We start from the raw sequence: 27992 nt of genomic DNA, 5'->3' as shown, positions 1-27992 counted from the left end.
TGATCATAAGAAGAAAACAAAGGACAAATAAAGGATGCATACTTGATTTTCATATAAGGCGAAGACTGCCTAAGCAAGTAGGATGTATCAAGATAATCATGTTCTCCTGGTTTTAAAGTTAAAATCTGCAAGACAATATCCTAGAGAATCTCAACGGTTCTTATCAATTTACTGGAAAGACAAATTACCCTCTCTTTCCATGACAATAAAAGAGCAAAGAAATTCTCAGTATGTTATTTACCAAAATCTGCTTGGTTACAGCATAATCTTGTGTAGCATTACTGATAAGCTAATAAAGCAAAATGGGCAATATTTGCCACCATATGAATGAAAGCTAAATCGTAAGGAAAAGGGTTAAAACACATCAAGTGGATTTATTATGTATAGAAAGCCTCAAGGTGAACAGTTGTGTGCTTTGTCAGAGTCATACCGAGTCAGTCAACCACCTGCTATTTCACTATGGTTTCTCCAGTGAGGTTTGGAATAATGTCAAGAACTTGTTTGAGGTGAACAGTTGTTGCCCGGAATCAGTAGCCTGATTTTGTGAAGGGTTGGAAAGTCAAAGGCCTCCCTAAAGATGGAAAGTTGGCTTGAAACCTGACTCCTGCTGCAGTTTTCCGGTGCACCTGGCAGGAGAGGAATGCAAGGATCTTCAAGAACCAATACAGCTCTTCAGACAGAGTGTTCCAGAAAGTTATGGGAAAAATGTTTTCTTGGTTAGCAGTAAACAATGTATTTAAGGACAGAACTTTTAGTTCCTTTTTTGGTAGGGAATAATTTTGTAAATCAGGGTTTGGGGATATAGTTCTGCTGGTTGCAGTTTTTCATAAATCCATGTGTAAAGCTCCTTGTTGTACATGCTTTTTGTCTCTAATGAGTATTTCACATTACCTGCTTCAAAAAAAAAAAAAAGCCTCAAGGTACAGTTACCCACCAGCTTAGGAGTTTATGTTTTGCATTATGTAGTTTTACGTCACATGACAAGTAGAGACAAATAGAATACATAAATAAAGTGCTCACTGAAATTAATTGTAGTAGTAGTAGTTGTTATAGTAGTAGTAGCCAAGCATTTTTTGCAATAAGGAAAGAGAAGGTGAACATAAAAGAATCAATTGAAACTTGCTATTGAAATGGAATACAACATACCAAAGTTATTCGTCTCTTGCCTTCCAAATAATCTCTTAAATACCTGGTCAACTGTTCAAGAAAAATTATTGTTAATGTCTCTGTTAACAATACAAAATAAAGTACAAGATCAAATCATCACAATAGAATGCCTTAAAACAATCACAGGGAGACAGAGAAAAGTCATGCATGAAAGGAACAATACACATTAAGGATCAACAAGATGAGAATTAAATAAAGTGGAAGCATCACCAAAGAATTTTGGAAGTGCTTCTGCAATGGCTTCTTTGGGTTCTTTTGATGATCCAACAAAGACTGGGGACAGGAAACTGAAGAATTAATGAAGAGACAACAACAGAATGTAAACAACCAAAGACAACTGAAAGAGGGAAAAAAAGCATTGTTTCACTTAATGAAGGACAAGCAAAATCCAAAAAAGCAATGTAAACCAACATACCCTGAGACATAGACTAAAGATCATAGACGTGTTGTTGATGAAGTTGCTTTCCAATAATTGTTTGCCCTGCATTTGACATAACGAATATTGTAAAGCATCAAAACAATGTTCCCTCAAAAAACCAATAGAACTTAAATGAAATAGTCACTGAAACATACTGAAAACGCAAAATTTTCAAAATAATTTGAAGGTTAAGAACCTGATTTCCAGTTCTCTTTTCCCTTTCAGCTCCAGCAAGGTCCACAATTGTCAAAACAGCACAGGATGGTTGAACCTCAGGCTTGCCACTAATCATTTTAGGCGAACTACGGATGTGAATAATGCATTGTGATCGGCTACAAATTTATGAAAAAGAACCCATAAATGATAACACATTTCTAAACCCAAAATATGGTTCTAAATTTCTCCCATTAAATGTTGAGAAAATAATTTTTTAAGTTAATATGGACACTTGTCACAACTGAAATGTTTACCCAGCTTTCATGAATAAAGAAGTATATGTCTTTTTAAACAGCTCCCCAGCATACATCACATTGCACTTTTTCGGAATATCAAAATACAATATTTATCACCAAATGTAATTTGATGCAATGAATACATTGTGTGTGCATGGAACTTCTAAGTTGTTTCATTTTATATGTTAGGATTTGTTGGTCTGTAGAGATTCTGCATATGCATACATAAGTTTTTTTTTAAGAAAAACATTTTATTAAAAGAAAGGATAGGAAAAAAAAAGGTGCAGTACCGGTTGCCGCTTTGGAACAGGAAACAATGCCTGAAGACAAAAAAACTAAGACGAACCAAGATTTTGAGAACCATGGAATGAATCATCCAAACCTTGACAAGCAATTAAGTCCATTCCTAGTTCCAAATTCTCCAACCCTCAAATGTAATGACTACATCATCTATGGATAGTTTGATCACATGAAACTTTTTCACTTATTTCTCCAGTTTCCTTGAGTCATTACCTTCTACTTGGAAGAGTTATAGGATCCGTTTGGTTCACAATTGAAACTGGGATCGAAATCAGAATTGAAATCATTCGGAATCGGAATCAAAATGGTCTATTCCAATAGTCTGTTTGGTTCAGACAGGAACCAGAATGGAATTGAAATAAGCTGGAATGGATTTCATTCCCAAGGGAGGGGGAGGTAATGGCCATCCCCTCAAATGGGGGATGCCATTCCACCAGGAATGGGAATGGGATTCCAATTCCACCCAACCAAACAGTTGGAATCGGAATGGCCCATTCTGATTCTGATTCCAGACCCCTATTCCCGCAAACCAAAAGGGACCATAGTGGACCCACGGATGTGATGTGATTTGATTATCTCGATCGAATTTTTGCTTGAGATAATGAGTGAATCCAGAATATATCTTAAATAGACATTAATTGCATGTATTGTCAATTCTATGTTTAGGAAAACCAAATGATTTGTAGATCTTATAGACTTATGCAATCCAGTTTATATCTTTATAAAATACTTATACAATAGCATATTTCAACCAACTAAAGCATGACGAATGAATTGTCCTACTGAGGTGTTTGGTAGGAACTTCTTCAAGCAATTGTGTATTAACACCTAATAGACCCTATAGGCATCAACTCCTAGAGAAGCTCGGTGGCTGACTATAAGGCTATTCTTAGAGGTGCAAATCAGGCTGTGCCGCCCACGGCTTGGCATGAATTTGGACCAGCACGACAGTCCGTGGCCGTATTGGGCCTAGGGTTTTAGGCACCGCTCATATATATTATATATATATAGTAAATAACATATTAATGAAATAAATATTTTTTTTTAATTTTATCATACCAATTTATTTAATTATTGTATATATAAGCAATTATATACATCAAAATTCATATAAAATTAAAAATTTATGTTTTTTTGTCAATTTTTTTAAATAAATAACTTTGGCCCAGTGCACGGCCCGACCTGGCCCAAGGCTCGGCCCACGGGCCAGCCCGACCACGGCACAGCACGGGCCTCCACGAACCTGGGTCGTTGGCCATGCCGGGCCGACCCCCCAAGTTATCCCAAGGGAGGGCGGCACGGCCTGTTTTACACCTCTAGTTATTCTATCATTCTTTTCCTTTCTTATTCAACAAATCTACTTTAGATATTTGGCATATACATGAGATCCATAGTTAGCCATTGTTAGTCCTATCCTACATTAGTGGACCCAAAATCTTTAAACAGATACCTTTATCAATAATTTCCTTTCTTCCACGCCAACTCATAGGGAACCGCTTCATTTTCAAATGAACTAAACATAAGCTTAATCTCAAATTATTTGAAGCCAGCTATGTGAATTAGCCCACATTTAATTCAGTCTACCCCAGTACCCCTTGCTCTTTTAGACTTCTCTGCTAGCAGCAACTCACTCCTCACTAGTGTAGCAATTGTTGTCTATGCACATGATTAATGAACCAACTTCCACACTTCTTATCACCAATTACTCAATTAGGGATTTAGGGCTACTCTTAAGTCCTCCCAAATGCATTTATTTCTAACTATCCTTTTAGTATTGCCATTCATCTACCCCACCATCTTCAACCCAGTCATATTCACTTATTTTTTGAACATGTTTGCTGATTTCCCATTTATCTTTTTTGCACAGTTTGACAGAATCTCACCCTCTTTTTACATATTAATACATACACAGTTTATCGGAAAAAAAAATCCTCCTATCTGCATCATTATACACTAGTTATACAACACATTAGATGAATATATTTTTTTAATTTCTCCCTCATTATTGGATAAATGATCCAAGATACCAAAAGTGGTTATTTTAGGGCATCTCCTAATCATCAATCTTAATTGTATTACTCATCATTAAAACAATTTTTTACTAAAAGTGGAATGCATATATTCTATCTTAGTCTGGCTTTTCTTAAAACACTTCAATTCAAAAGCACCCCTCTATTGTTCTAGCTTTAAATTCAGCATCTTCAGTAATTCTTCTATCATTCTCATTCAGTCAAACTCAACAAGTGGAAACTCTTAATCACCCTAGTGAAACCAGAAAAAAAAAAAAAAGAATTTCACGCTAAAAAACCATCATCCTTCAACAACAGCATTGACATGGCAGATTTATGGACATGTAATTGAGGCACAAGGGGAGGGGGGTTCCTTTATCTACTCTTTTATTGTTTCCAGCAACTAGTTTTTTTATGAAAAACAAAGGTTTGAGTATATATCATCTTCAACACTTTTGGGTTTTAAGCTTTGGTCTCGAATTGTGAACCCAAACCATTGCACGCATAGGCAGGCTGTTCATGTACTTCAACAAAAAAAATAGAATTCTCAATACATTTTAGAACTACCTCATATTAGAAAACTAGGAAACTAGTATTGTTACCTAGATTGGCTGTTTGCATTTGTCATTGCAGTAGTTCGTTTTAGCATTCCACGTGCCACTACACATTCTGCTTGTACAACATCCGAAACCATGACCTGCGAACAAGATTATGTACAAGCCTTCGGTGCAATAAGCATCCAATTGAACGTATCATGTAAACCGCTACACCTACCTCCTGAGGACCTTTATTAGTTAATTGTTGCGAGCACAAATCAGCTCCATCGGTGGATAAATCAATGATCCTCTCACCCTTTCCTCGGTCGGAGTATATTTCAAGCATCGATATATAATATGACCTGTTCAAAAAATAATTAAACTTGCTAGCAGAAGATCAGTAAAGGAAATACCCTGCTTATTATGTTGGCCTGAGACAAAGCGTAATGAACAGTGCAGCCAAAAGCAAGCAATTACCTAGATATCTTAGAATCATTTCCGTCAGTCTCACTGAAAATACGCCGAAGAGTGAGAGGAACAATTCCAGGTTCCCTCGGACAACCAAAAATTGTATGCGTCTTTCCGGAACCCGTAGGCCCCATAGCTGTTAACATCCCGCTTTTCCCTGAGATGAAATCTGATACCAGAGGATCCATCACCTTCTCATAGATTTCCTTCTGCAAGTGTTTGGGGAAAATAACAATAAGGAACATTGCCACATTGGCATTCCAAATTTGACAAGAAAATGGAAAGGGACACAGGAAACCCTAAAAATGTAAAAATCGAAATAATAAAACGAACACCTGAGAAGAATCGGGAGAAAACACATGGCTGAAGCCATGGTAGACCTCAGTTTTCAGTCGCTTCGAGTCCTGCAGGGACAACGGCGGAGAAAGTGTCACGGAATGCGAGTCATTCGCAACCAAGCAGATCCCTTCCTTCTTGTTCGTATCATTGTTCTTAGCAGCTTTGAGCTTCGATCTTGTTTCAGTGGCCTTGTTCTTCTTTGAGGAAACATTAGTACCTATCAGTGGCTTAATCCTCAAGAAGATCCTAAGGTTCTCGGAATTCCCATTTTCCGGTGGAGAAGGTATAGAAGATGGCATTGCCACCGAAGGGATATGAGGAGTGTCATCGTGAAGGAGCTCCTCTAGAGGGCATCGAGGTATGTCCTTAAGCTTTGACGCAGACGGGTTCTGTTTAGTGGAATCCGGAGCAGTGGTCGAAGGAGTCGCCCTCGCCTTGCGCGGAGGGTTTCTCCTCACCGTGACCATTGCAGGACACAACGGAGGGCTTTTGAACTCCATGCCCTTCTACCCCCTTCCCTCCGACCGTCTCTGGTTATTTTCTTCTCTTTCAAGTTTTGTTTGGCGGGAATTCTTTCTTCCTATTTCAAACGTTTCACACTTCGCATTTCGCTGAACATCTCCGGATTATAAATACAAAGTTACAACTTACAACTTACTTTACCGTTCCAATAGCATTGTAATATCACTCAAGTAACATGAAACGGATGCGACGCGGTGCATAGATAATTTAAATCAATTTTTTACGTCTGAACAAGCTGGTTTGCCCGAGTGGTTAAGGGGGAAGACTTAAGATCTTCTGTACAATAAGTACGCATGGGTTCGAACCCCATAGCCAGCACTCAAAAGTTTTAAAAATTGATGGGTTTTTCTGGCATATTGCTTCAAATGCAAAATAAATAAGTTGTTTTTGTAGTGATAGTATGAGGTTTAGAAACCATGCACCGCTACCTAATGCTTTAATCAAACCATTCCATTGGCGAGGGTGTGGTTTAAAACAAAAAAGAAGTTTGATAAGATCAACGAGGAGCTGCTGCGACCGTTGAAGTTTTGGGATTTGATCTAATCAGATCTGAACCAATGAGTCCATTATAATTTATAAATGGTTCAGATCAAAATTAAATCCAATCTAATGAATACTCTAGAACATTTTCAGATTAGTTTTCAGATCAAAATTAAATCCAATCCAATCCAATTCAATGTATAAACCCCTCAATATGTTCAGATTAGTTTTAAAGGGTAAAAGACTTAAACCTCCCCTGTCAGAACAACATGGGGTTATATTTGAAAAATTACAATCAAAAACATTTTTATCCTTCTTTAAACTTTCAAATAAAACCACTAAAAATGTAAAGTCGAGGGAAACTCTCCCTTTGAGCAAGCTATTTAGGGCTTTATTCAAGTCTATTTGTTTCCCAAAAGACATTTGTCATCTTGAACTGCATCTCATCTGAAAATAAATAATGTTGTACATTCTATTTAATCATAGATAACACAATAAGTCTTGATTCTTAAGTTTTTAGGTTTCAATGCCTATCCATTTGGTTAATGGATGAAGTTCTCAAGTCATTCAATGAAAGCCCATTGGACTTTTAAAACTAGGGAGAAGTAAATCTTTGCAAATTATTTCTGGAAAACTCGTACGAGTTATGAAGTGAATTGACATTGTTTCGGGTTGTCTTCCTTTGTTTTTAAATTACTTGCACATAATGACTGTGATAAATATTCTGAGGTTTTTTCTAAAAAATAAAATTAGACAGTACTCACAAGATAAAAACCAAAAAAAAAAAAAAAACAGCACAAATACCATATGAGACTACTGGATCACGATTGGGGTTTCAAATTGAATTGAGACCCCTCGCTGAGATGGGTTTATTGAACAACCAAGTATTGCTACTGAAATATTGGGGAGCTCTAATAAAAGGATTAGAATGCGAGTTTAGGAATGGTTTTTTGGATTACGCTACCCATTGTTGATCCAAAATGCTATAAATGATCCATTTTGATAGTCATTTGTATCACCTCCTTTGGTTTGTAAGGTGGGATGCAATAGGTGATAAAGGATTGGTTGGTCAATAATTGGGTCAATTTGTATCAGGAGCAACAACGAGCAAGCTCATGTATAGTTAGTAACTTAGTACACTGTCCTCCTATAAAATTTAAAAAAAATAACGATGGATAAAAATGTCATTTCATCCTATAAAGGCACATTTAAAATTTTCAAAAACTTAAATTGCACATTATTTCATGTATAACAAATATGAATGGGAAGTAAATGGATTGGAGGTTTTTGTCCACTCACGTCAACATACAGGGGAAGTCTAAGCCAATTTTGAAAATTTGGGGGATGTTTCATTATTTAAGTGAAATATCAGGAGAAGTTTAAGTCTTTTACCCTTTTAATTTAATTTGGTGGTTCAATTCCAAACCAGTCCATTGACACCTGTATTCTTAGCTTCTATTAATGGACCATATATTGGTCCAATCCAACCTAATCCAATATAAATCCATTATGGATGACCAGTCTAATCTAATCCACTAAAAACTTTGAACCATTAAGTATGAATTGGTCCAATTTAATATGTTTTATTGGCTCGTTCAATATGTCCAAATTGATTTTGATTTAGGGGTTGAACCCAAATCCAATCCATCGACATCCCTAATTGCAACTGTAATTTTGTCCACTAGCAAATAAGTAATTTAATACCTAAATATAAAAAAGAAAACATAGATTTTCAATATTTGTCTCGATTTCTCTACATACCCGAGTACAGACTATTTGTTCCATTAAATACAAGTAGTTGTTTATAGGGATGCAAACGGGGTCAGGTCGGATTCGAATCAAGGTATATTCGAATCCAATCCGATTGGATCTGAGTTTGAACCCGATTGGGAAGTAGGATATGATCCAATTCGATTTGTTTCTCTAAAATTTAATAATTTACTAAAAGAAAAATAAAACATACCAATTTAAACAAGAAAAATAAAAAATACAAGTATTTTTTATTTATTTTCATCACACATATATTCATGTTTTTTATAAAGAGCAAAATAATATAACAATTTTACAAAAAGTGCAATATAAATTATATATATATATATATAAACAAATAACACATATATATGTAATATATAATTATATAAATAAATATATAACATGCATATTGGATTGGATAGGGAGTAACCCAAATCCAATATGAACATTGGAAATAGGGTGATCTGAATTCGACCAAATATGATAGGATCTCAGATAGGATCGGACCATCATCTGATCCATTTGCACCCTAATTGTTTCATCACAATCTTTGGCACAACTACAAAGAGAGAGAGAGAGAGAGAGAGAGAGAGAGAGAAGTGTTAAGGTGAGAAGAATTGGGTTACTATTGAAAGATTCATACGATGGAGGTATATGGTTCAAGAGGAAGTTTTAGAGTTCACATCTGCACCCCACAATGTCCCACAGCACATCCCTGCCGTGCATGAGATGTTCCCAATACACGGTGGGGATATGATGTGGGATGTTGTAGGGCGCATATGTGAACAATGAACTCTTTTTGGAAAAAGAAGAAATGGAAGTTGAAGACTGTGTGAATAGATTAAGACTAAAATGAATCCAGATTTACTCCTCAATGAGTGTGCCTTACATTAACCTCACAATGCTTAGACCCACATATTGGAAGCGTCTCCATATAGTTGTATGCTATCATTTAGGGGAAGATGTTCTCAATGCATGGTTGCAAATGTACCATGTAGGATGGTATTTCAAGTTCGGATTTACTCACCACAAAGTGCGTCTCACACCAACTTCACATCACATTGCAGCCGTGAATTGGGAATGACAACATACACTGATACACATATGGAAGACATTCCCATGCATAACTGAAAGTGCTGTGAGGTTGGTGTGAAGCGTGTTCTATGAGACGTATATCTGGACTAGATTATTTTAGCCTGACCCGTGCTCAAGTATAGGCTATAGTCCATATTGTAAGTGCAATGCCCGGTTTTGCCCGTGATCACCTCTTGTACCAAGTATAGCTTATAATTCATATAAAAGTAACTAGTGTGTGGACATGTGCAAGCAAAGGTAATATCTTATCAAATTTAACTTTTTATGATTGCACCGAAATGCATTTCTTCATAGTATAGATACGAATAGATAAAGTTAGCTGGTGGATTGAAACCACCATGGCACTGTAGAAATTCTTCTTTCTCTCTTCTTTTCAACGCATGTTATTATTCAATCTACACAAAATACAGAACAAACACTGGCCTTTGATACGAGATATGGCAAAAGATTAAAAAAAAAAAAAAATGATATACGAGATCTACAAAATGATCAGAGCACCTGTAATTTGGTGGCATAGATAGAGTCCATGGGTTTCTGATTTTCGGAGTCTGATTCCAAGCTTGATCAGGCATTCTGAAGTGTGTTAGTTTTGAATGTTTCAGCTTTCAACCCAACATGTGATGCCTCATGATGTCCACGACTCCCACCTAACCCATCCAATAATCCGAAGGATAGAAGACAGCAAAGAAGAAACAGGTTGATATTAATTGATGAGGGCAGATTTGGCTCTCCATTGAAACTGCAACACGTGGCACCTCGTGATGACTAAGCGACACCCAGGCAACAACTTACCAAGTTGATGTCCCGTAGGGGCACCGACCTGGCCGACCTGGAGTGGCCTGCATGCGGCTTGCGCGTTGCCTAGCGCGCGGCCTGCGCGACCTGATCGACCTAGATCAGCCCGACACATGATCCGACTTGACCGACCTGGCAACCCATAAGACGCCCACCAATGAAACATAACGGCATACCCTGCGAGCTCGATAACTCACCAAGGAGCTCGGTAGCTCATCAAAGAGCTCGCCAAGGAGCTAGGCAGCTCTCCAAGGAGCTCGTCACCAAGGAGCCAAGCAGCTCGGCAAAGCTCGCCACAAGCAGCTCGGCATAGCTCCCCTGGGCAACTCGCCACTTGTAGGGTAGCTCGGTACAGAAGAGTAGTTTTGCGTAACGAATGAAGATCTCCTGCCTGACAACCTGGCCCAGACACCAACCCGCCAACTAACACAGGTGCCGACCTGACAACCTGGCCCAGACACCGACCCACCGACTAACACGGGCGTCGACCTGACAACCTGGCCCAAGCGCCATCCTAGTCGCCTGACACAAGCGCCAACCTGACAACCTCGAGGAGTTCACCACCGTACCCCGGTTCTGACGGGATATTACGAGTCTTACCGTTTGAAGGCTTTTCACCCACCTAACCCACAAGGACACCACTATATAAGGACTCCGACCCCCAAAGCCAGGGAGAGGAAAAGAAAAGAGGATGGTAACCCCTGCTCTCTAGCTCTCTCATATCTCTCCAAGCTCTCTGTAATCAGGATGCTAACTTAGGCATCGAAGAGTCCCCGCCGGGAAAATACCCCCGGGTCCTCTTATTCAATTCTCGCTGGTCCCTTAGCTCCCACCGCCTACAAAGGAGAGGAAATCACCTCATGCAGAGAGTAGTCGGGTTGCGCTACACCAGGGAGCTCCACATCCTCTGAGTTACAGGCCGCCTAGGAGCAGGTCAAATGACGAGTCCACCAGGGAGCTCACCACCAGGCAGTTCGCCACAATGGAGCTCGCCACCAAGGAGCTCGCCACCAGGCAGTTCTCCACCAGGGAGCTCGTCACCAGGCAGTTCTCCACCAGGGAGTTCGCCACCAAATAGCTCATCACCAAGGCACATCACCACCTGGTCAAATGACGAGGTACTTAGCCAAAAAATTGATACACCACAAAAAATTGGTACGTGACCAGAAACAATTACATCTATTAACCAAAATCGTCTAGCAGCCCACTGAGCAAGCTCATCCAAGGGCTCTTTTGTGACCCTTTCATTATCATACTTGATATCAGAGCTTTTGCTTCCTTGTACCTTCCAACAGACGCATATACATTCGAAAGAACCACGAGACAATCTGTATCTTCTGGTTCCAACTCAAGCAACCTACATGCAGCAAGTTCTGCCAACCTTACATCACTATGCATCCAACACCCACCAAGCAAAGCTCTCCAAGCATTCGGGCCAACTTTTCCCGATATTGTGTTCATAAATATACTTGCATCAGATAAGCGCCCTGCTCGTGCAAGCAAGTCAACAACGCACCCACAATGTTCCCCACTAGGAGCAATCCTCTTCTCTTCCACCATCTGATTGAAAATCATTAACCCATCACCAATCAGCCCTGAATGATCACACGCACTTAACACATTCAGATAAGTAACATTGTCTGGGTGTATCCCGCTTCTTTCCATTTCTCTGAATAGAGACACAGCAGTTTCTCCTTCACTATTGATCCCATATCCAGATATGATCACATTCCACGAGACAACATCTGGAGAAATTATCTCCTTGAATACACTCTGAGCACTTTCAATATCCCCACATTTTGAATATGCTGATACTAAGCTATTTTGAACTGATTTGTACCGAGCAAAGCCAACTACTAAGATATAGCAATGGAGCTGCTTGCAGAGATCTGAAGAGGCTAGTTGACCACAAGCTGCTAGTGAGTTTACCAGTACTACGGAATCGATATGAAAACTTAGTCTTCTTACTTGAACCAGCAAATTTAAACCTTCTTTAGGCCATCCATTCTGTAAGTAGCCTGATATCATTGCCGTCCAAGTGACCAAACTCTTCTCTGCCATCCGATCAAAGACGACTTTTGAAGAATCAAGGCACCCAAACTTGGAATACATTGCAATAATAGAGTTTAGAAGAGGAAGATCCCATCCGTACCCGTGAATTACAGCAAGAGCATGAATCGCTTTCCCAGTATTCAGATCTCCCAATAACGCACATGCTCTAGTGAGATTAACCAGAACTACTGTATCAGGACTGAAACCGCTATCCCTCATTCTGCAGAACAGCTTAAGAGCCTCAGAAGCTAGGTCGAGGTGGACCAACAGACCAACCATCGTAGTCCAACTGATGACATCCATGGATGTCATGTTGTTGAAGACCTTAGTTGCTGCCTGCAAGTCCTCCAAATTCGAATACATGTCCAGAATTGCATTGATGACAGCCAGATAAGAACAAAACCCTGTCTTTAGGACGAAAGCATGAACAGACTCGCTCAATCCCCGTGACTCCAAGGCAATGCAGCCCCGGATAACACTCAACATGGTAACTGAATTTGGCAACACATTAGATGGCCGGAGTTGGTTAAATAGCATAAATGCTTCTTCAAATAATTCGTTGTGGATAAATCCAGAAATCATCGCAGTATAGGTTACCAAGCTTGGCTCCCTCATTTGCTCAAATAATTTATACGAGTCAACAATATTCCCACATTTCGCAAACGCATCTAACATGGCAGTCCCGACTGTCAAATTGGACGCTAACCCAGTTTTGATAACCAATCCATGGATAGAATGTCCAAGCATCGGGTCTAATAAGCCCTTCAAGGTAACTAGAATAGCTACCATGGTGAAGGAGTTCGGGGTCAAACCATGAAGCCGCACATGCGAAAACATCTCCATCGATTCCCTGTACAATCCGCTTATTGCGTATCCGTGAATCATAATCGACCACAAGACAATATTTGTCAGGAATTTCTGCGAACAGCTTCTTTGCATACTCCGCCCTACCGAGCTCGAAATAACCCTTCAAGAGCCTGGAGGCTTGAAAAGAATCGACCACTGAGATAGGATTGTGCAACGAGCAGTAGAGTTTATTCAGTTGCAACAAAGCGCAAGAGACTAGTTTATTAGTCTTTCTAAACGTCATAGAATTCGATTAGATTTCTGCTTTCGTAACTAAACGTAAAAAAGGAGCAGTATCAGATCGGGCTTAAAGTAAAAACCAACAATAGCAAGAAAGAAGAAGAAAAAAAAAAGGTTGCGCCAGTGACATTTATTAGTATTTTAACTATCACAAGATTCACAACCTTCGACAAACGCAACCAAACAAACAGACCAACCGAAGACATTTAAAGACTTGAACAGAAAAACATTATCCCCAGCAATGCCCTTTTCCGTAAGTTTTATACCTACCATATCCTCAATCACAATCGAGGGAAAACAAACCGGAAAAGGGGTAAAAAGGTAAATAGAAAATACTACTCCACGTGAGTAAAATTTCTACTACATGGCCAGCAGATTCGGGGGAGACTTGGGATGGGGAGGGCCGGCGAGCATGTGAACGACTTCCATCATGGTTGGTCTTTCAGCGCTCACCTCTGCAACGCATCGCATAGCCACATTGAAAAGGTTGATCATCCCGACCAATGAATACCCACTTAACCTGGGGTCCACCACAGCCAAAACAGCAGCAGCATCCGACGGCTTTGAGATCTCCGATAATTCCGATATTGTCTTCAGGACCCACCTCACGATGTCAACCCCATCTCCAAACTCGCCCACTGGCTTTCGTCCCGTGATCAGCTCTAGCAACACAACGCCGAAGCTGTACACATCACTCTTCTCGTCCACTCGGAGCGTGTATGCGTACTCTGTTCCACAGCACAAGCGCAATTCGGTCATTCTATTTATTCTACTATTCAATTAAAATCGCGTTGTTTCTAACAGGAGAGCGAGGATCAGATGGTTCAAAGTTGACCACGATTCACGAACCTGGGGCGATATAACCGTACGAACCAGCAACGGACGACATACATTCCGACGCTCCGGCGCTGTGTAAGAACTTCGCGAGCCCGAAGTCTGCCACATGAGCCGCGAAGTCGGAATCAAGTAAGATATTGTTTGACTTGACGTCCCTGTGAATTATAAGAGGAGAGCAGCCATGGTGAAGGTAGCACAACCCCTTTGCGGCCTCCACTGCTATTCGATACCTTGACTCCCACTGTAAATGCGACCCCTTCGATCCATGCAAAAGCCCTCCCAAGCACCCATTGGGCATGAACTCGTATATCAACAAATTTGTATCGTTGTTCGACACAAATCCAAGCAACTTCACAATGTTTCGGTGTCGAATCCTACCAAGAGTCTGAATCTCCGCAGAGAAACCGTGGTCATTCCTACCACTGCTGCTTCCGACCAGTCGCTTTATCGCCACGTTCATGCCGTTAGGCATGGACCCACGATAAACAATCCCAGCACCACCTTTGCCGATGATATTCTCTTCTTTCAAGCATTCGACCACGTTTTCGACTTTGAAATCGAGTTTCTGGAATGGGGTGAGCTTCCAAGCTTTCGATTCCCGGCATTTAATCCGGTATCTGTTGAACTTCAGAGCTGCGGCGAAGAATGACAGGACCCCAATGATTGAGACAACGATGATGGCGACTTTTGACGATGAAGACTTTTGGCCCGAAAGTTCATCTTGGTTCTGGGGTAATAAGCAAGATAAATGGTGTAACGGGCTACAGAGATTGGGATTTCCGGTGAAAGAACTGTCGTTGAAGACAAGGAATTGCCCACCCTCTGGAACCGGACCCGACAAGTTGTTATATGATAGATCAAGTATTGTCAGGCTCGTCATGGAACGTATTTCAATTGGAATTTGGCCTTCAAGTTGGTTTCTTGATAGGTTCAATGTGCCAAGGATCTCGAGCTTCGCAATCGCTCTGGGGATTTCTCCAAAGAGATTATTCGAACTGAAATCCACCAATGTAAGAGATTTGCAGTGAGCAATAGTGGTCGGTATCTTTCCTGTAATGTTGTTATTGCTGATATTCATTTTCGAAAGCTTCTTTAGATCAAATATCTGCGGTGGAATTTCGCCGGAAAATTGGTTTAGTTCAAGGGAGAGAGTCTGTAAATTCGTCAGGTTTGCAATAGCCGCTGGAACATTCCCCGTAATCCTGTTGTTGGAGAGAGTCAGTAATCCGAGTATGCCGCCAGATATTTCATCCGGAAGTTTGCCGGTGAAGTAGTTATCACTGAATTCTAGCATGTCCACTAAAGGTAGGTTGAAGAACCCGGGTGGAATCGTTCCGTTGAAAAAGTTTTTCATGAGTCGTATCCGAGTCAACGATTTACAGTCGCCGAGTTCTTCTGGAACCGGTCCAAAGAAGTAATTATCCATCAATATTAATGTCTCCAATCTCTTACCGTCGCACAGATGCCGAGGTATCATTCCGGTGAGATGATTTGTAGCAACGTCAAGTTTCTTTAGCTTACCATTACTACCGAGATTTACAGGGAGCTCGAAGGTGAAGTTGTTCTCCCATAGCTGCAAGACTTCAAGATAAGGAAGGTCGGCGATGAACGATGGGATTCGACCATGTAGATGGTTACGGAACAAGTTAAGGAGAGTTAGCTGCTTTAGCTCAGAGAAGCCTTTCGGAATCTCTCCCGTCAGTTCATTGTTGGAGAGGTCCAACGATTTCAGACTGACAAGGCCGGAGAGCTCCGCTGGAATCAGACCTGATAATCTGTTAAGTTGTAGAAACAAGGTATGCAACAGCTTCAAACGGCCCAAACTTGCAGGAATCTCACCGGTGAGATTACAGCTTCCCATATCAAGCATACGCAACGAACTTAACGAACCAAACTCGGGCGGAATGCCTCCTTCGTACATGCTGAAATAACCAACGTAGAGTTCTTGTAGATTCGATAGCCTGCTTAGACTCGCAGGGACCTTGCCAGACAGTCCGTTTCCGTTCAAGCCTAAGTACTCCAAGCTCTGAATATCGGAGTAGACAGAGGGAATCACACCGGAGAAGTAATTCCCGCCTAGATGCAGATGCTTAAGCCGCTTCAGTTTGACGAGCTCTATGGGGAGCGGACCCGAGAAGTTGTTGTTATAGATGTCGAATACCTCTAGTTCAAGCAAACCTCCAAAAATGCTCTCTGGGACATGACCGTACATGATGTTATTCGAGAGGTTTAGAAGCTTGAGAGAGGTGAGGTTTGCGATCTCCGCAGGAAATTTTCCAGTAAGGTTGTTGCATGAAAGAGTAAGATTGACGAGATTGTTTAACAGGCCGATCTCCGGAGGAATTGTTCCAAATAGAGGAACGAATGAAACATTGAGAGAAACTACTCGTGAATTCTCGTCACACGAGACGCCAGAAAATAGGCAGTGCGAGGCCCGAGAAGATGAAACTATCCAGTCGTCCAGGCCAGAACCTTTCGGACCAATCATGGCGGTTTTGATCTTCATCAAGACGATAAGATCTGTAGATGAAGTTGGAATGGAGAAAGCGAGACAGACTGAAGCAAAGAAAAGAAAGTATCTGCAACTGCAAATGCCTCTCATCTCTGCACTCTGTAGCTCTTTAGGCATATTGTCAAAATCCAGTTACGAAGCGTAGATGGTTGAAGCCGGATTAAGTAAGAGTTTGCATAACCCTATTCCAGCTTCTAGGAGAATCGACTGTACAATATGAATAAATATAAACAAAAGAAAAGAAAAGGAACAATTGAACAAATGAGAGAGAGAGAGAGAAAAAGGTTCCACCGTTGCAGGCGTGCTTCCTCCCTTGTCGCAGAAGAGAAGACTGAGCTCTGAACGTTAAACGTGAACACGGTCTACTTGTGGCCGCATATCTTGTTTTCGACGGTGACTAACGGAGGGTTGACGGAATGTCCTGAACGTTACCTTTTCAAGGATGGGTTTTGGATCGTAGGATCTCCTATGGCTATGGGTTAATGAGCTTAGTATTGAATAGGTGTGTTTTTGACGGCGTTTGAATGACAGCGGAAGACTGAAAGCAGAAGCTTCGTTGTGGATGTTATGGGAGCAAAGGCTGTCTAGTGTCTCTGTCTTTGGCCCAGTAGACATGATTGTCAGGGTCAGGGTCAGGGTCAGCCGGTCGCTGTGTTTACGACGGGGATCATACCCGTACTAAGTTTCCAGCCCACCCGGCCACCAATGCCAATACATAGCGTTTAGCCGGAGTTAACTTTGGCTGTTGGACTCGACACGTTAAACTATCCATGCCCGTGTTTAGTTTTAACTTTTATGTCAAAAAAGAAAAGAAGGATGACGGTTCAGCATAGGGTCAGAATTTGTAGGTTAAAATTAGCCGGTTCGGAATTGATGTCAATTCACGATCGGTTATAGATGCATAGAGTGTGGGTTATTAATCTTTTGAATATTTATAATTTTGAGTGAAAATCAGAAATATGCATGGAGCCTGTCCGATACTTATCTGAAAAAGGAATTCGGGTGCAATTAGTCTTTTACCCCACCCCATGGTAACGTATGATGGCGTATGTTGTTGAGAGCGTTCCTCGGACATGACACGATACTATGAGAGTGGGATAAAATATTAATTACCCGAATTAGTACAGTTATTCATGATCCGTGCCTCACTTCGACCTTACAGTCACGTCTCACCTTCTATTAGGAATATCTTCCCATGAATAATAAATGCAAATAGGAAAGATGTTTCTGATATACATTTATGATATGCGAGGTTGGTGCAAAGTGCACTTTGGCTGTTTTGGAATTAGTGTAAATCAAGAAGGATGTAAATATTTATATTGGTTCGGTTTTGTTGTGTTTGAAAAGAATATGTAATAATAATCAACTTAAAACTTTATTATGGTTTTGTTTTGCAAGCGTTTAGATGGAGTGGAGTTTTATGTTGTAAATCAATGTAAAACTTCATTATATGTAAAGTTTTACAACATCTTTTAAAAAATACAACGGTTACTTAATGGCGGAGAGTAAAATGTCATCAGTGTACTTTTACACCAATGACATTTTACATTGATTCCAAACACAACCTTTGTGAGGAGCATAAATAGGTTAACATGTCCAACCCAAAAATGCTCTCAACAAAATAGGTTGTTTGCCCCCCAAAGTTATCCTCTTCTATGTTAATCGGATGAAAACTGCTTCAGTACTCACACTGTTTGTACAATCTCTTTCAGTTGTGCATTTGGAATATCTCCTCGTGAAAAAAAGAACACAAATATGGAGATATTCCCAATACACTAGTGTAAAGGTTGTGAGAATAGTGTGATCACTAAAGTTGATCTCTTATCCAATAACCAAAGTTAATGTTTGAAGTTTAGGCTTGATGGTCCACGATCTTGGGCTCCCTAATGGAGGACAACTCGGATGTCGAAGTGGTGGGGTTGACTGGCTGATCTGTAAGAGACTAGAAGTCCAAGTATATGGGGTGCTTTACCCAATGTGGCACTCCAATGCTTAAGTTAACTAAGAGTGTGTGTGGATGCTAGAAAGCAAAAGAACTTGGAGGGTCTGAGAGCAAAATTGTGCTACCTTCTTTGATCAATGGGATGCTTTTATATAGGCATTGGTTGTCGTAAACTTTACGTAGTGTGTCCAAGATCTCTAAGAGGATATGGCTTACCAGTTCGCCTTGTTCGGATGTAATTTCATGCTCGGAAACATATTCTATGTAAAGCGATAGGACGTATGCAGTCACCTCCAAAACGAGCAGGGTGGGAGTCAACTCTGTTGATGAGGCGTTGTGACCCCGAAGGATTCGGAGGCAGCCCACACATAATGGAGGTCAGCCACCACATCACGCAGGTCGTTGACTGGGCCTCAGCCAGGTTGTTGGTGAGAGGTCGCCTCTCACGCTGACCTGATCATATCACAACATCCACATGCCAGCCCTGCCGAGGTGGTGTTGGGTCATTTAAGGCAAGCGAGCTGTGCCTAAAGTGTTCTTGATGTTATTGCCTACGTGGTGGTGTTGGGTCATTTAAGGCAAGCGAGGTGTGCCTAAAGTGTTCTTGATGTTATTGCCTACGTGACATTGAGATGTCATGACTTAGTTTTGGAATACCAAGTGTCGCAATATCACTAAAGGGCAAAATCACCCTTCATCAACGCTGTCTAACAGAAATATTGAAATGCCATGAGGCAATATCTACCCAACCCATCGAGAAGAAAAGAAAAGAATAGGCCAGTAATTTAGTATCTCTATCAAAAGTCTCGTTGGTTTGGCCGATAGTTTTGCTATCCCATAATCCAAGCTTTCATGTCAGAACATATTGTTTGTTTATGTGGGTAGGCAAGTGCAGCTCTCAGTAAGATGGGTCAATGGCTATGTTGTAAATGCTGGTGCTAACCCAGCTTGACTAGACCTAGGATCATATTCTTGTCAACTTTGATCGGGTATTGGGCTGGATTCGGGTTAGTCAAACTTTTTGATCTTTTCAGATTCATTCTGATTGAGCAAAATCTGACCAACCGACCCCCTTGGTTTCATTAAGGTTATGTTTGGTTTGAAAGAAAATACAGGGAAAGGTAGAGAAACGTTTATAAACCTTGTATAGGTTTCCTTATCTTTCCCTTTTTTTCTATACCTTTCCTTCAAACTAAACATAGCCTAAGTTATAGAATTTTTTTTTTAATTTTTCTATGTTATATTTTGTTTATGTGTAGAAAATACTTGGCTCCAGCCTCCTACCCCGATAGAGGATATACAATAAATTTAAAGTTTAGGGTTACGGTTTAAAAGTATGGGATTAAGGGTTTAAAATTTAGATTTCAAGGTTTTATGGTTTAGGGGTTAAGGGGTTTATGAGTTTAAGATTATAGGATTTAAGAGTTTGAACTTTAGGTTGTATAGTTTAAGGTTTGGATTTTTAAAGTTTTGGGTTTAGGTTTTAAAGTTTAAATTTGAAAAATAAATAAGTGGTAGGATTCATGTCCTGTAACAGCGTAAGAGTCAAATTTGAAGCTTCTCGGTTTGGAAGGAGTACAAATATAAACTTGTAGAATATAAAATATTGTATTTTGTATTATTTTGTATGTATTTATACTGTACAATTTTTTATTTGTACTCCTTCCAAATTGAGCCTTAAAATTATGTTTCATCATTAAGAAATCTGACAATTTTTCTGAGATATTATTATTACATTTCATAATGAAAATCTCATAAAAATTAAATCGAAACGCTTGAACACCTAGGCAGCATGCGTCTTCATTCTCCACCAAACAAGTTTCTTATGTGATTTTCAGAAAAAAAAAAAAGCATATTTGGTTCTGCTGTCCATGAAACAAAATTTTATGTAAGGCATCTGGTGTTTTGGGAATGTGGTGATGTGGAGCCAATTTTCCACCATGTAAGTGTCACATAGGAATTTTGGCTTTACCAATTCATCATCCAATTTGATTTCGTTCAAGTGCAATTGTTTGTAAAGTCACCAACTGACATGGCTCAGCTAATAGGATATGTCACTAATTATTAGTGCGCTCTTAGATTTAAAATTCACTTTGGGCTGTTCTATTTTGGGATTTTGATAGGAGTAAAGTTGGTCATTTGATTCTCACTAAGCAAGATACCCATGTTCTTTTTTCAAATTTATGTATGGTTTACGAAAAATTTATTTCATATCACTTATCGAGGTCTCTTAAGTGGGTAAATAACTCTCCCGCCAAGGGGAAGTTGTCAACACTTGGATGAGACATAATTGCCCATTTTCATAATGCTTTTTTATGACTAAAATGGTCAATGTCTTATTTACATGGGAAATAAAAGAACATGGATAAGTGAACTTATCTGGCTAAGTATTTCTTATAAAACAATTACTCGAATAAATAACTTTTTGAAAAGCGAACATGGCCTCAAAGAAACATGACGATTTCTCATTGAAACATTGAACATTTTGTCCATCCCAAATTGTATCTAATAGCATGTAGTGGGGCTTTAAGGGAATTTATATATGATAAATAAACAATTGATTAGTTAAATTCATGCAACAAGGCTTTAAGGGAATTTATATATAACAAATAAACAATTGATTGGTTAAATTTTGGAGTGTTTATTTAAAAAATAAATACTTATTGTAATAAGCTTCTAGTGAAAAAACAAGGATAATATACATATTCTCAAAATGGCATTATGGGCCGGAGAAAGAAATAAACACTTACATTCTTAAGACCAAGCACTTATTTGGACATATTTCTCAAGCATAAATAAATGCTTATTGGCGTGGTCCCAACCCAAATGAATTTATGGCTCATTTGGTTCATAGTTGGAATTAGAATGGTCTATTCCTATGGTCTATTTGGTTCAGACAGGAATGGTAATGGGAATTGGAATCAATAGGAACGAGATTTCATTCCCAAAGGAGGGGCAGAGAATGGCCATTCCCTCAAACGGGGGAATGCCATTACAACAGGAATGAGAATGTGATTTCAATTTCGCCCAACCAAATAGTTGGAATCATAATAGCCCATTTCGATTATAAACCCCTATTCATGCAAACCAAACATGTCATGATTATTCAAATAAACACTCCCAAACTTAGCCTTTTATATCCAAATTATTTTTCTGACCCATCGTGGAGACTTTACAATGTAATAGTCACTTAGAGGTTTATTATCCTGTTTGCCTAGGAGTGACAACGGTATTCGAAAATCCAATTTCAAAAACAAGATTTGACATAATCGAATCGAATTCAAATTATTCAAATATATAAGCAGTCGAATTCATATATCCTATTCATATCAAATAGTTAATCGGATTTGAAATTCGAATATGGCCTAATTCAATTTGATTGAATATTTAATTATTATATAATATATAAAATATTTGACAATTTTATATAATTTATATATAATAATTAAATTATATAAATAATTTATATATTTAGATACTTTATATGAATAAGATATTTATTTTATATATTTATTAATTTAAATTTGAATCAAATCGAATTCGAATATTAATTTTCAATATCCATCGGATATCAAATTTTTTAATCGAATTCAAGTTAAAATATTATCTGATTTGATTCATATTCGATCCGTTTACACCCCCACACCTACCCTTTAACTCAGTTAGATTTGTTCCTCATAGTACAAACAGTGCTGCTCACTGTACAACCAGACATGACCTCTCTTTGAGGCATTCCTGTACTTGGTTTTTTTATCCCTAAGTTCTTCTCTCAGGCTATTGTATCGGATTTGTACACCAAACAAAATTGAATGAAATTGTGCCTTTGGGATTCAATATATATATATATATATATTAAAATTACATTCCTATTGATTTTAATTTGCATTTTCATTCCTGTTTGAACCAAACAAACTATGAAAATTGACCATTCTAATTTTGATGCTCAAAGATTTCGATTCTGATTCCAATTACAATCAAACGGACCCTACATCATGACCATCAATTGTGAACCCTTTTTTTACTCTTTTTTATAATCAACATGGACGACTTTTTGGCGTTACCGTCGGATTTGTACTTGGTAGAATATCGTCGAAGTGCTGTATTCTAATGTGGGATTATGGACCACGATTCAGCAAGCTGCAAGCAAGGTTAATTTGTTTAATTTATCATTTATCATATAGTCTTGATTAGGAAGACTGTTAGGCTTAATATAATTTTTTCTTCAAGAAAGGCTTAAATTAAATCTAAGTTGAGAAGATATTCGCAATTAGGCTAAAAGAGAAGATTTGAACCCCACAGACGTCGTCGTGAGAGGAAAGAAGGAAGCATTTATTCTTCCCCAAGTCTGGACCAACCACGTTGGTCCACCAAGAACATATGCAAATTCTCATTCTTGGGTGAGAAGAAAGAGTTAGAGAATATGAGAGCAATACTCATAAAGTGAGTGATACAGAGAATATTAACTTTGTTTTTTCGAATTCTAAAATAAAAATTTGTGCGTTGCGATTTGCGAAGACTAATGGGTGATAAGCCTTTCTTGGTGGCTTTTAGATGTCTGCCAAACATTAAAGAAGGTAGCTTTCAAATGTCGACAAAGGGGAGAAAAGAAATAAAGGAAGTTAGCTTTTGGACGGTACTTCTTCGCCTGACCCGGCTTTTTTCTCCATTCTGGGCTTTAATTAATTCGTTGACGAACAAATTCGGTTTCTTCTTGTTGTCAAGTATTGACCTAATTTTATTATCCTTTGCCAATTGCCAATTTGCCATGCAACCCGGTCCAGCAGTGACCGTTGAATTATGAAACTTCTATTATTATTCTACGTTATCATCAAGACATCAACTAGTTGATAAACCGAACCGGTTCCGACTGAATACGAACTGCTTATGCCCCGGATCCCGAGTCTCGGCCAGACCAGTGAGAATTATCGAAACTATAACCAAGCGTAAAGCGTCAGTGTAAATTGACAAGACTATCAAGAAGGCTATTAGGGTTCAGATATTGTAGGTCCTCTCTTTTTACTGACTGAGCTTATGTAAGATAACGATATGATTATCTGAAAAGTTCGTACCATCCATAGTTGATGAGGTTGAGATGGTTATGATAATAGATGTAAGCATAGATGAGGTATAGGAATATTAAATAAAAGCTACGCCCAGAGGGTTGTTCCCCTTAACAGTGTTTTACTGTTTTCCTCGATCGATATTGGCACTTCGTTCTTTTCGCAGTCGTCTTTCGTGTGAACTGTGAGTAGGGGTGAGCATTCGATATATTCGGTTAAAAATTAAATTGAATAAACTGAAATATTAAAAATCGAATTGTAAAAATACAAATTAAATCAAAATTGAAATTTTCAGTTAAAACCGAATTTTAATAATATATATTATATAATCAAAATTTAGTATATTATATATTAATATATAAATATATAATATATTATTTTTATATTACATATAATAATAAAAAGTTTGATTAATTCGATTAAACGAAATTCTAATTTCAAAAACAAAAACCAAAAACCAAAATAACAAAAACTGAAAAAATCAAATCGATTTAACCAAAAATCAAAAAAATCGAAATAAAAAATTTCGGTTCAGTTACGAATAATGCTTACCCCTAACTGTGAGTAAAACCTACCACGTACAATAATGGCTATGCGATGGAATAGCCAAGTAAGGTTTTCATGATCACGATCTCAACTTTACACTATTTTGGTTTGGAACTTTGGACAGATTCATTCAAATTTTTGCAAAACGCTAAATTCGAGAGTGACCATGAGTACTGTAGCATCACTCCATAATTTCCAAGTAGATATGGCATTTGACCCGTCTTCGTGGAGTTTTGTTCTGGTTCTAAACTTACCCCAATTATATATATTTCTAAAAATAAGATTAAAAATAATAAATAAATATAAATATAAATAATTAAGACTAGGCATGGAAAATTTAGGGATTCCAGTTGGAATTGAGATTTCTAACTCCAGTGGAATTTGGGGCTGGGTATTACCGTTCAATGGTGGAGATGGGTCATGCAAAACCCATACCCACCCCCGTCCCATTGACAATCCTATTTCTCGGTGGAGAATGGGCTGGGATGGTTTTTATTAATATATATTTGATGGTTATATAAGTACCACCCTACATGATGTTTTCTTAGTGGATGACTGTTTTTGGGTTGGGTGAAATGGAATCATTTTTTTTGTAATGAAGGTTATCATTTGACTGGGTCCTTGAAACGAGCAAACCTGTGATGTCATCAACTTGATTTTTATACAAGTCATAAAAATCAATTTGCATAGCCCTTTGTGATGCACAGGATGGGACACTCTCATTCTCCCTCGCCCCATAAGTTAAAGACATTCTACTCCATTCTTACCCTGACCCTAATGGCATGATAGGTTTGGGGTGAGGTATCCATTCTTAGGAATAGAGAATCCCTAAATTTTCTTTATCTTGAGGCAATTAAATAAAAAAAATGTAATTTATAGATATTTTACAATTAAGATTATGAGAATTTTGGGGTATTTTAGGAATTTGATTATGATAATTTGTGGGTGTTTTATAAATGAAATTATATGATCTTAATTGATGATGCGCGATCAAGGAACTCCTTATTGGAAGGTGACTTGGATGCCGAGCTGATTAATTCATCGTGTCGACCTACAAAGAGACAATATTAGAGTGTCTAAGCTGCTTTACTTGGGATAGGCACTCCGGTGCTTAATTTAGTGAACTTACGTTTTGGAGGGAACTAAAGAGCAATATTGCTAGAGTATGTGAGAGTTGTATTAGGCGTACCTTCTCTCAAGGAGGGGATGCCTTTATATAGGTGTAAGAAATTGAGAGCTTCTTGTAACGCATTTGAGATTCCCAGGAAACCACACCCGCCATGTTTGGAGGAGATGGATAAAATTCGTTCGATCAACTCCGATGCAGGTGATATGGAAAGACGGGTGTAATGGTCGAGTGTCATGATCCCGCATAAATCAGAAACAATGATATGCTTAAGGAAGAGGTCGGCCAGCACATCTCACATGTCACCATCTAGACCTTAGTTAGTCAACAAGTCCTCGAGGTCGCTGCTCATGCCAAAGTCACTTTGACTGATATTGACAAGGTACCACAGGTCGACAAGTCCTCGAGGAGGTTGTTCCTCACAACGATGTCCTTTGAACCAGTAACGACGAGGTACTATAGGTTGGCCCTAGACAAGGTGTTGTTAGCCGCCCTACCGAGATTCTGAAGTTGTATATAAGATGCTTTAGACTGATTCCAGAGTACACCCCCTTGACTCAGTGGGATACAAGTCTATTTACGTGATGGTGAGGTGTCAAGCATCGAAGACGTATGCCACGTGTAGATAGGTGGTTACAACTAACACATGCCAACACCGATGCCAAATACCTACTAAAATTCAAAGAGCGCTTGGATTGGTCAAAACTCTTCCTTTTATCATAGATTTTCCTTATAATTGTAAATCAGGTCAAACGGATTAAGAGTTCAAGACGCATGAGTTACAAGAGTCAACGGTTTTTAGTAGGCGAACAGGATCCGGTTTATAGGAGGTATTAATAGATTAGAAGGAGATGCAAATCAGATTTATGAGGGAATGGCAGCCCAAAAATTCTTTATTCAATCTCCATTTTTTTCGTCGTTTTGTCAGGAATTAATTTTATGTTTATATAAACATGCACACATCTTTAATTCTATCTCATGATTGTTGGGATTAGATTCAACAAAACAACATCCAAAAGCAATTTGATGAGAGAAATAAATAAAATAAAATCCATATTCGATCCGATCCAATTTGACTCGAAAGACTGTAAGCCTGTAATAGGATATGATCTTAGACTCGCAATACATACTCGAATATAAACGAATCAAATTTACATATAACTACTATCCGATTCCATCCGATTATTTTACAGGACTGACATTACTAATTCACACGTACAAGACAAAGTCATAAGCCCTTATTAGTAGTGGTAATGATATTCAAAAAATCAGGATTGGAATTCGAATAATTTGAATATTATAATTGGTCGAATTTAGATATTTGATTTATATTTTAAAATTGGATACGACTTGATTGAAATCAATAAATATTTAATTTTGATCATTTATTTAATTATTATATTTATATATTATGTATATAATAATTAAATTATATAAACACTTTTATATATTTATATATTTTATATAAGTAAAATATTAATTTTATATATTTATTAATAAACTATTGGTCAAATTTAAATCTAATATTCGAATATTTAATCTAAACGAATGCAAATATTAATTTTCAAAAATTCGATTTGAATATCAGAAATGGAATTGGAATTTAAACATTGCATAAATTTGAATTCGATCACCTACCAATAACACAAAAAATATTATTGAAACATAGAAATTCCTATTATCACCACCTGTTTCTCCAAATCATAATTATTTTGGGAAAATTTCTTATTAGTACCCTATACTTTGACTTGAGTGGCAATTTGGTCCTCCAACTTTAAAATGGGATAATTTAGTACTCAAACTTTTAAAATCTGACAATCCAGTTTTTGAACTTTCAAGACAATTCAGTATTTGCCGTCAACCAATCCATTAATCAGCCATTATATGACATTTAAAAAATCAAAAATTACCTAAGAATATTATCTAATTCTCTTTATCAACCATTCAAATATTGACAATAAAATGAACAGTCCAAATTTTAGATGTCATTCAAAAAATAATTTTAACTTTTTCAAATATCACTTGACTGATTAATGGATTAATCAACGACTGAATTGTGATATTTTAAAAATTCTGATACCGAATTTTTATATTTTAAAAATTAAAATATTAAATTGTCGCATTTTAAAATTTAGATACGAAATTACCACTCTAGCCAAAATACAAGATACTGATATTGAATTTTTCCTTTTGTTATTTATCAATCGGCAAAAGCCGTTCAGCAACACCGAGAAAGTAAAGTGAACGACCGTAGCTCGGAGAGCTTAGCTTGTCAAGTTAGTAGTAGTGACGGAACTACAGATACAGAACATTCAGCGGCATGAATCATGATGCTACTTGTGGTATTTACTTGCACGGCACGGAATTAATACGTCGTACCTGAGTCTGAGCCTGGGAATCTGGATGGTCATCACTCGTCAATCTGATGTAATGAGATGAGACATTTTGCATGGAGGGAGCTTGCAAATCTACGGCACATTGCAACATATCAATCTCGT

General features: G+C 38.4%; 3 protein-coding genes and 1 non-coding gene across 23 annotated transcripts in view; 1 reads left to right on the top strand and 3 right to left on the bottom strand.

The window, feature by feature from the left end:
- The window catches only part of LOC148849954 (ATP binding microtubule motor family protein), a 29314-nt gene extending 22921 nt beyond the window's left edge, over positions 1-6393 (bottom strand). For 15 of the 19 annotated variants that reach the window (XM_088942713.1, XM_088942717.1, XM_088942716.1 and 12 more), the window contains exons 1-9: positions 5686-6340; positions 5360-5559; positions 5121-5244; positions 4949-5043; positions 1782-1917; positions 1583-1648; positions 1378-1440; positions 1147-1197; positions 43-125 (exon numbers count right to left, since the gene is read on the bottom strand). In XM_088942713.1, the coding sequence (XP_088798839.1) occupies positions 43-125; positions 1147-1197; positions 1378-1440; positions 1583-1648; positions 1782-1917; positions 4949-5043; positions 5121-5244; positions 5360-5559; positions 5686-6189 (1322 nt within the window). In that variant the 5' untranslated portion in view covers positions 6190-6340. Of the gene's footprint in view, positions 1-42; positions 126-1146; positions 1198-1377; positions 1441-1582; positions 1649-1781; positions 1918-4948; positions 5044-5120; positions 5245-5359; positions 5560-5685 lie in introns of all 19 variants that reach the window. The other 4 variants (XM_088942718.1, XM_088942715.1, XM_088942728.1 and 1 more) reach the window with 2 other exon arrangements.
- Positions 6394-6445: 52 nt separating this feature from the next.
- On the top strand, positions 6446-6529 carry TRNAL-UAA (transfer RNA leucine (anticodon UAA)). The gene has a single exon. It is a non-coding gene; the product is annotated as a tRNA-Leu (tRNA).
- A 4986-nt stretch (positions 6530-11515) lies between these two features.
- Positions 11516-13228, bottom strand: LOC148849952 (pentatricopeptide repeat-containing protein DOT4, chloroplastic-like). The gene has a single exon (XM_088944103.1). The coding sequence runs from the start codon at positions 13226-13228 to the stop codon at positions 11516-11518; it is 1713 nt and encodes a 570-aa protein (XP_088800229.1).
- Positions 13229-13572: 344 nt separating this feature from the next.
- On the bottom strand, positions 13573-17189 carry LOC148849951 (receptor protein kinase CLAVATA1-like). 2 transcript variants are annotated; one of them, XM_088943231.1, is made up of 3 exons: positions 17112-17185; positions 14321-17027; positions 13573-14199 (listed from the first exon to the last, which is right to left on the bottom strand). In XM_088943231.1, exons 2-3 carry the CDS (start codon positions 16935-16937, stop codon positions 13832-13834), a joined length of 2985 nt encoding a protein of 994 aa, XP_088799357.1. In that variant the 5' UTR covers positions 16938-17027; positions 17112-17185; the 3' UTR covers positions 13573-13831. The 2 variants fall into 2 exon arrangements, with proteins under 2 accessions (XP_088799357.1, XP_088799356.1); XM_088943230.1 differs by having other exon boundaries at positions 14321-17189.
- Between the last annotated feature and the right edge of the window lie 10803 nt (positions 17190-27992).

The sequence above is a fragment of the Nelumbo lutea genome, chromosome 5 (genome assembly GCF_056320005.1).
Source record: "Nelumbo lutea isolate HS-2025 chromosome 5, American lotus-T2T, whole genome shotgun sequence".
Lineage (NCBI taxonomy): Eukaryota > Viridiplantae > Streptophyta > Magnoliopsida > Proteales > Nelumbonaceae > Nelumbo > Nelumbo lutea.
This window is presented reverse-complemented; position numbering and strand designations above follow the sequence as displayed.

Coding starts and splice junctions, on each gene's coding strand:
- LOC148849952 (XM_088944103.1), bottom strand. CDS start 13,228: ATGGAGATGTTTTCGCATGTGCGGCTTCATGGTTTGACCCCGAACTCC.
- LOC148849951 (XM_088943230.1), bottom strand. CDS start 16,937: ATGCCTAAAGAGCTACAGAGTGCAGAGATGAGAGGCATTTGCAGTTGC. Junction 14,200..14,320: donor GTACGGTTATATCGCCCCAG/GTTCGTGAATCG, acceptor GCTGTGGAACAG/AGTACGCATACACGCTCCGA.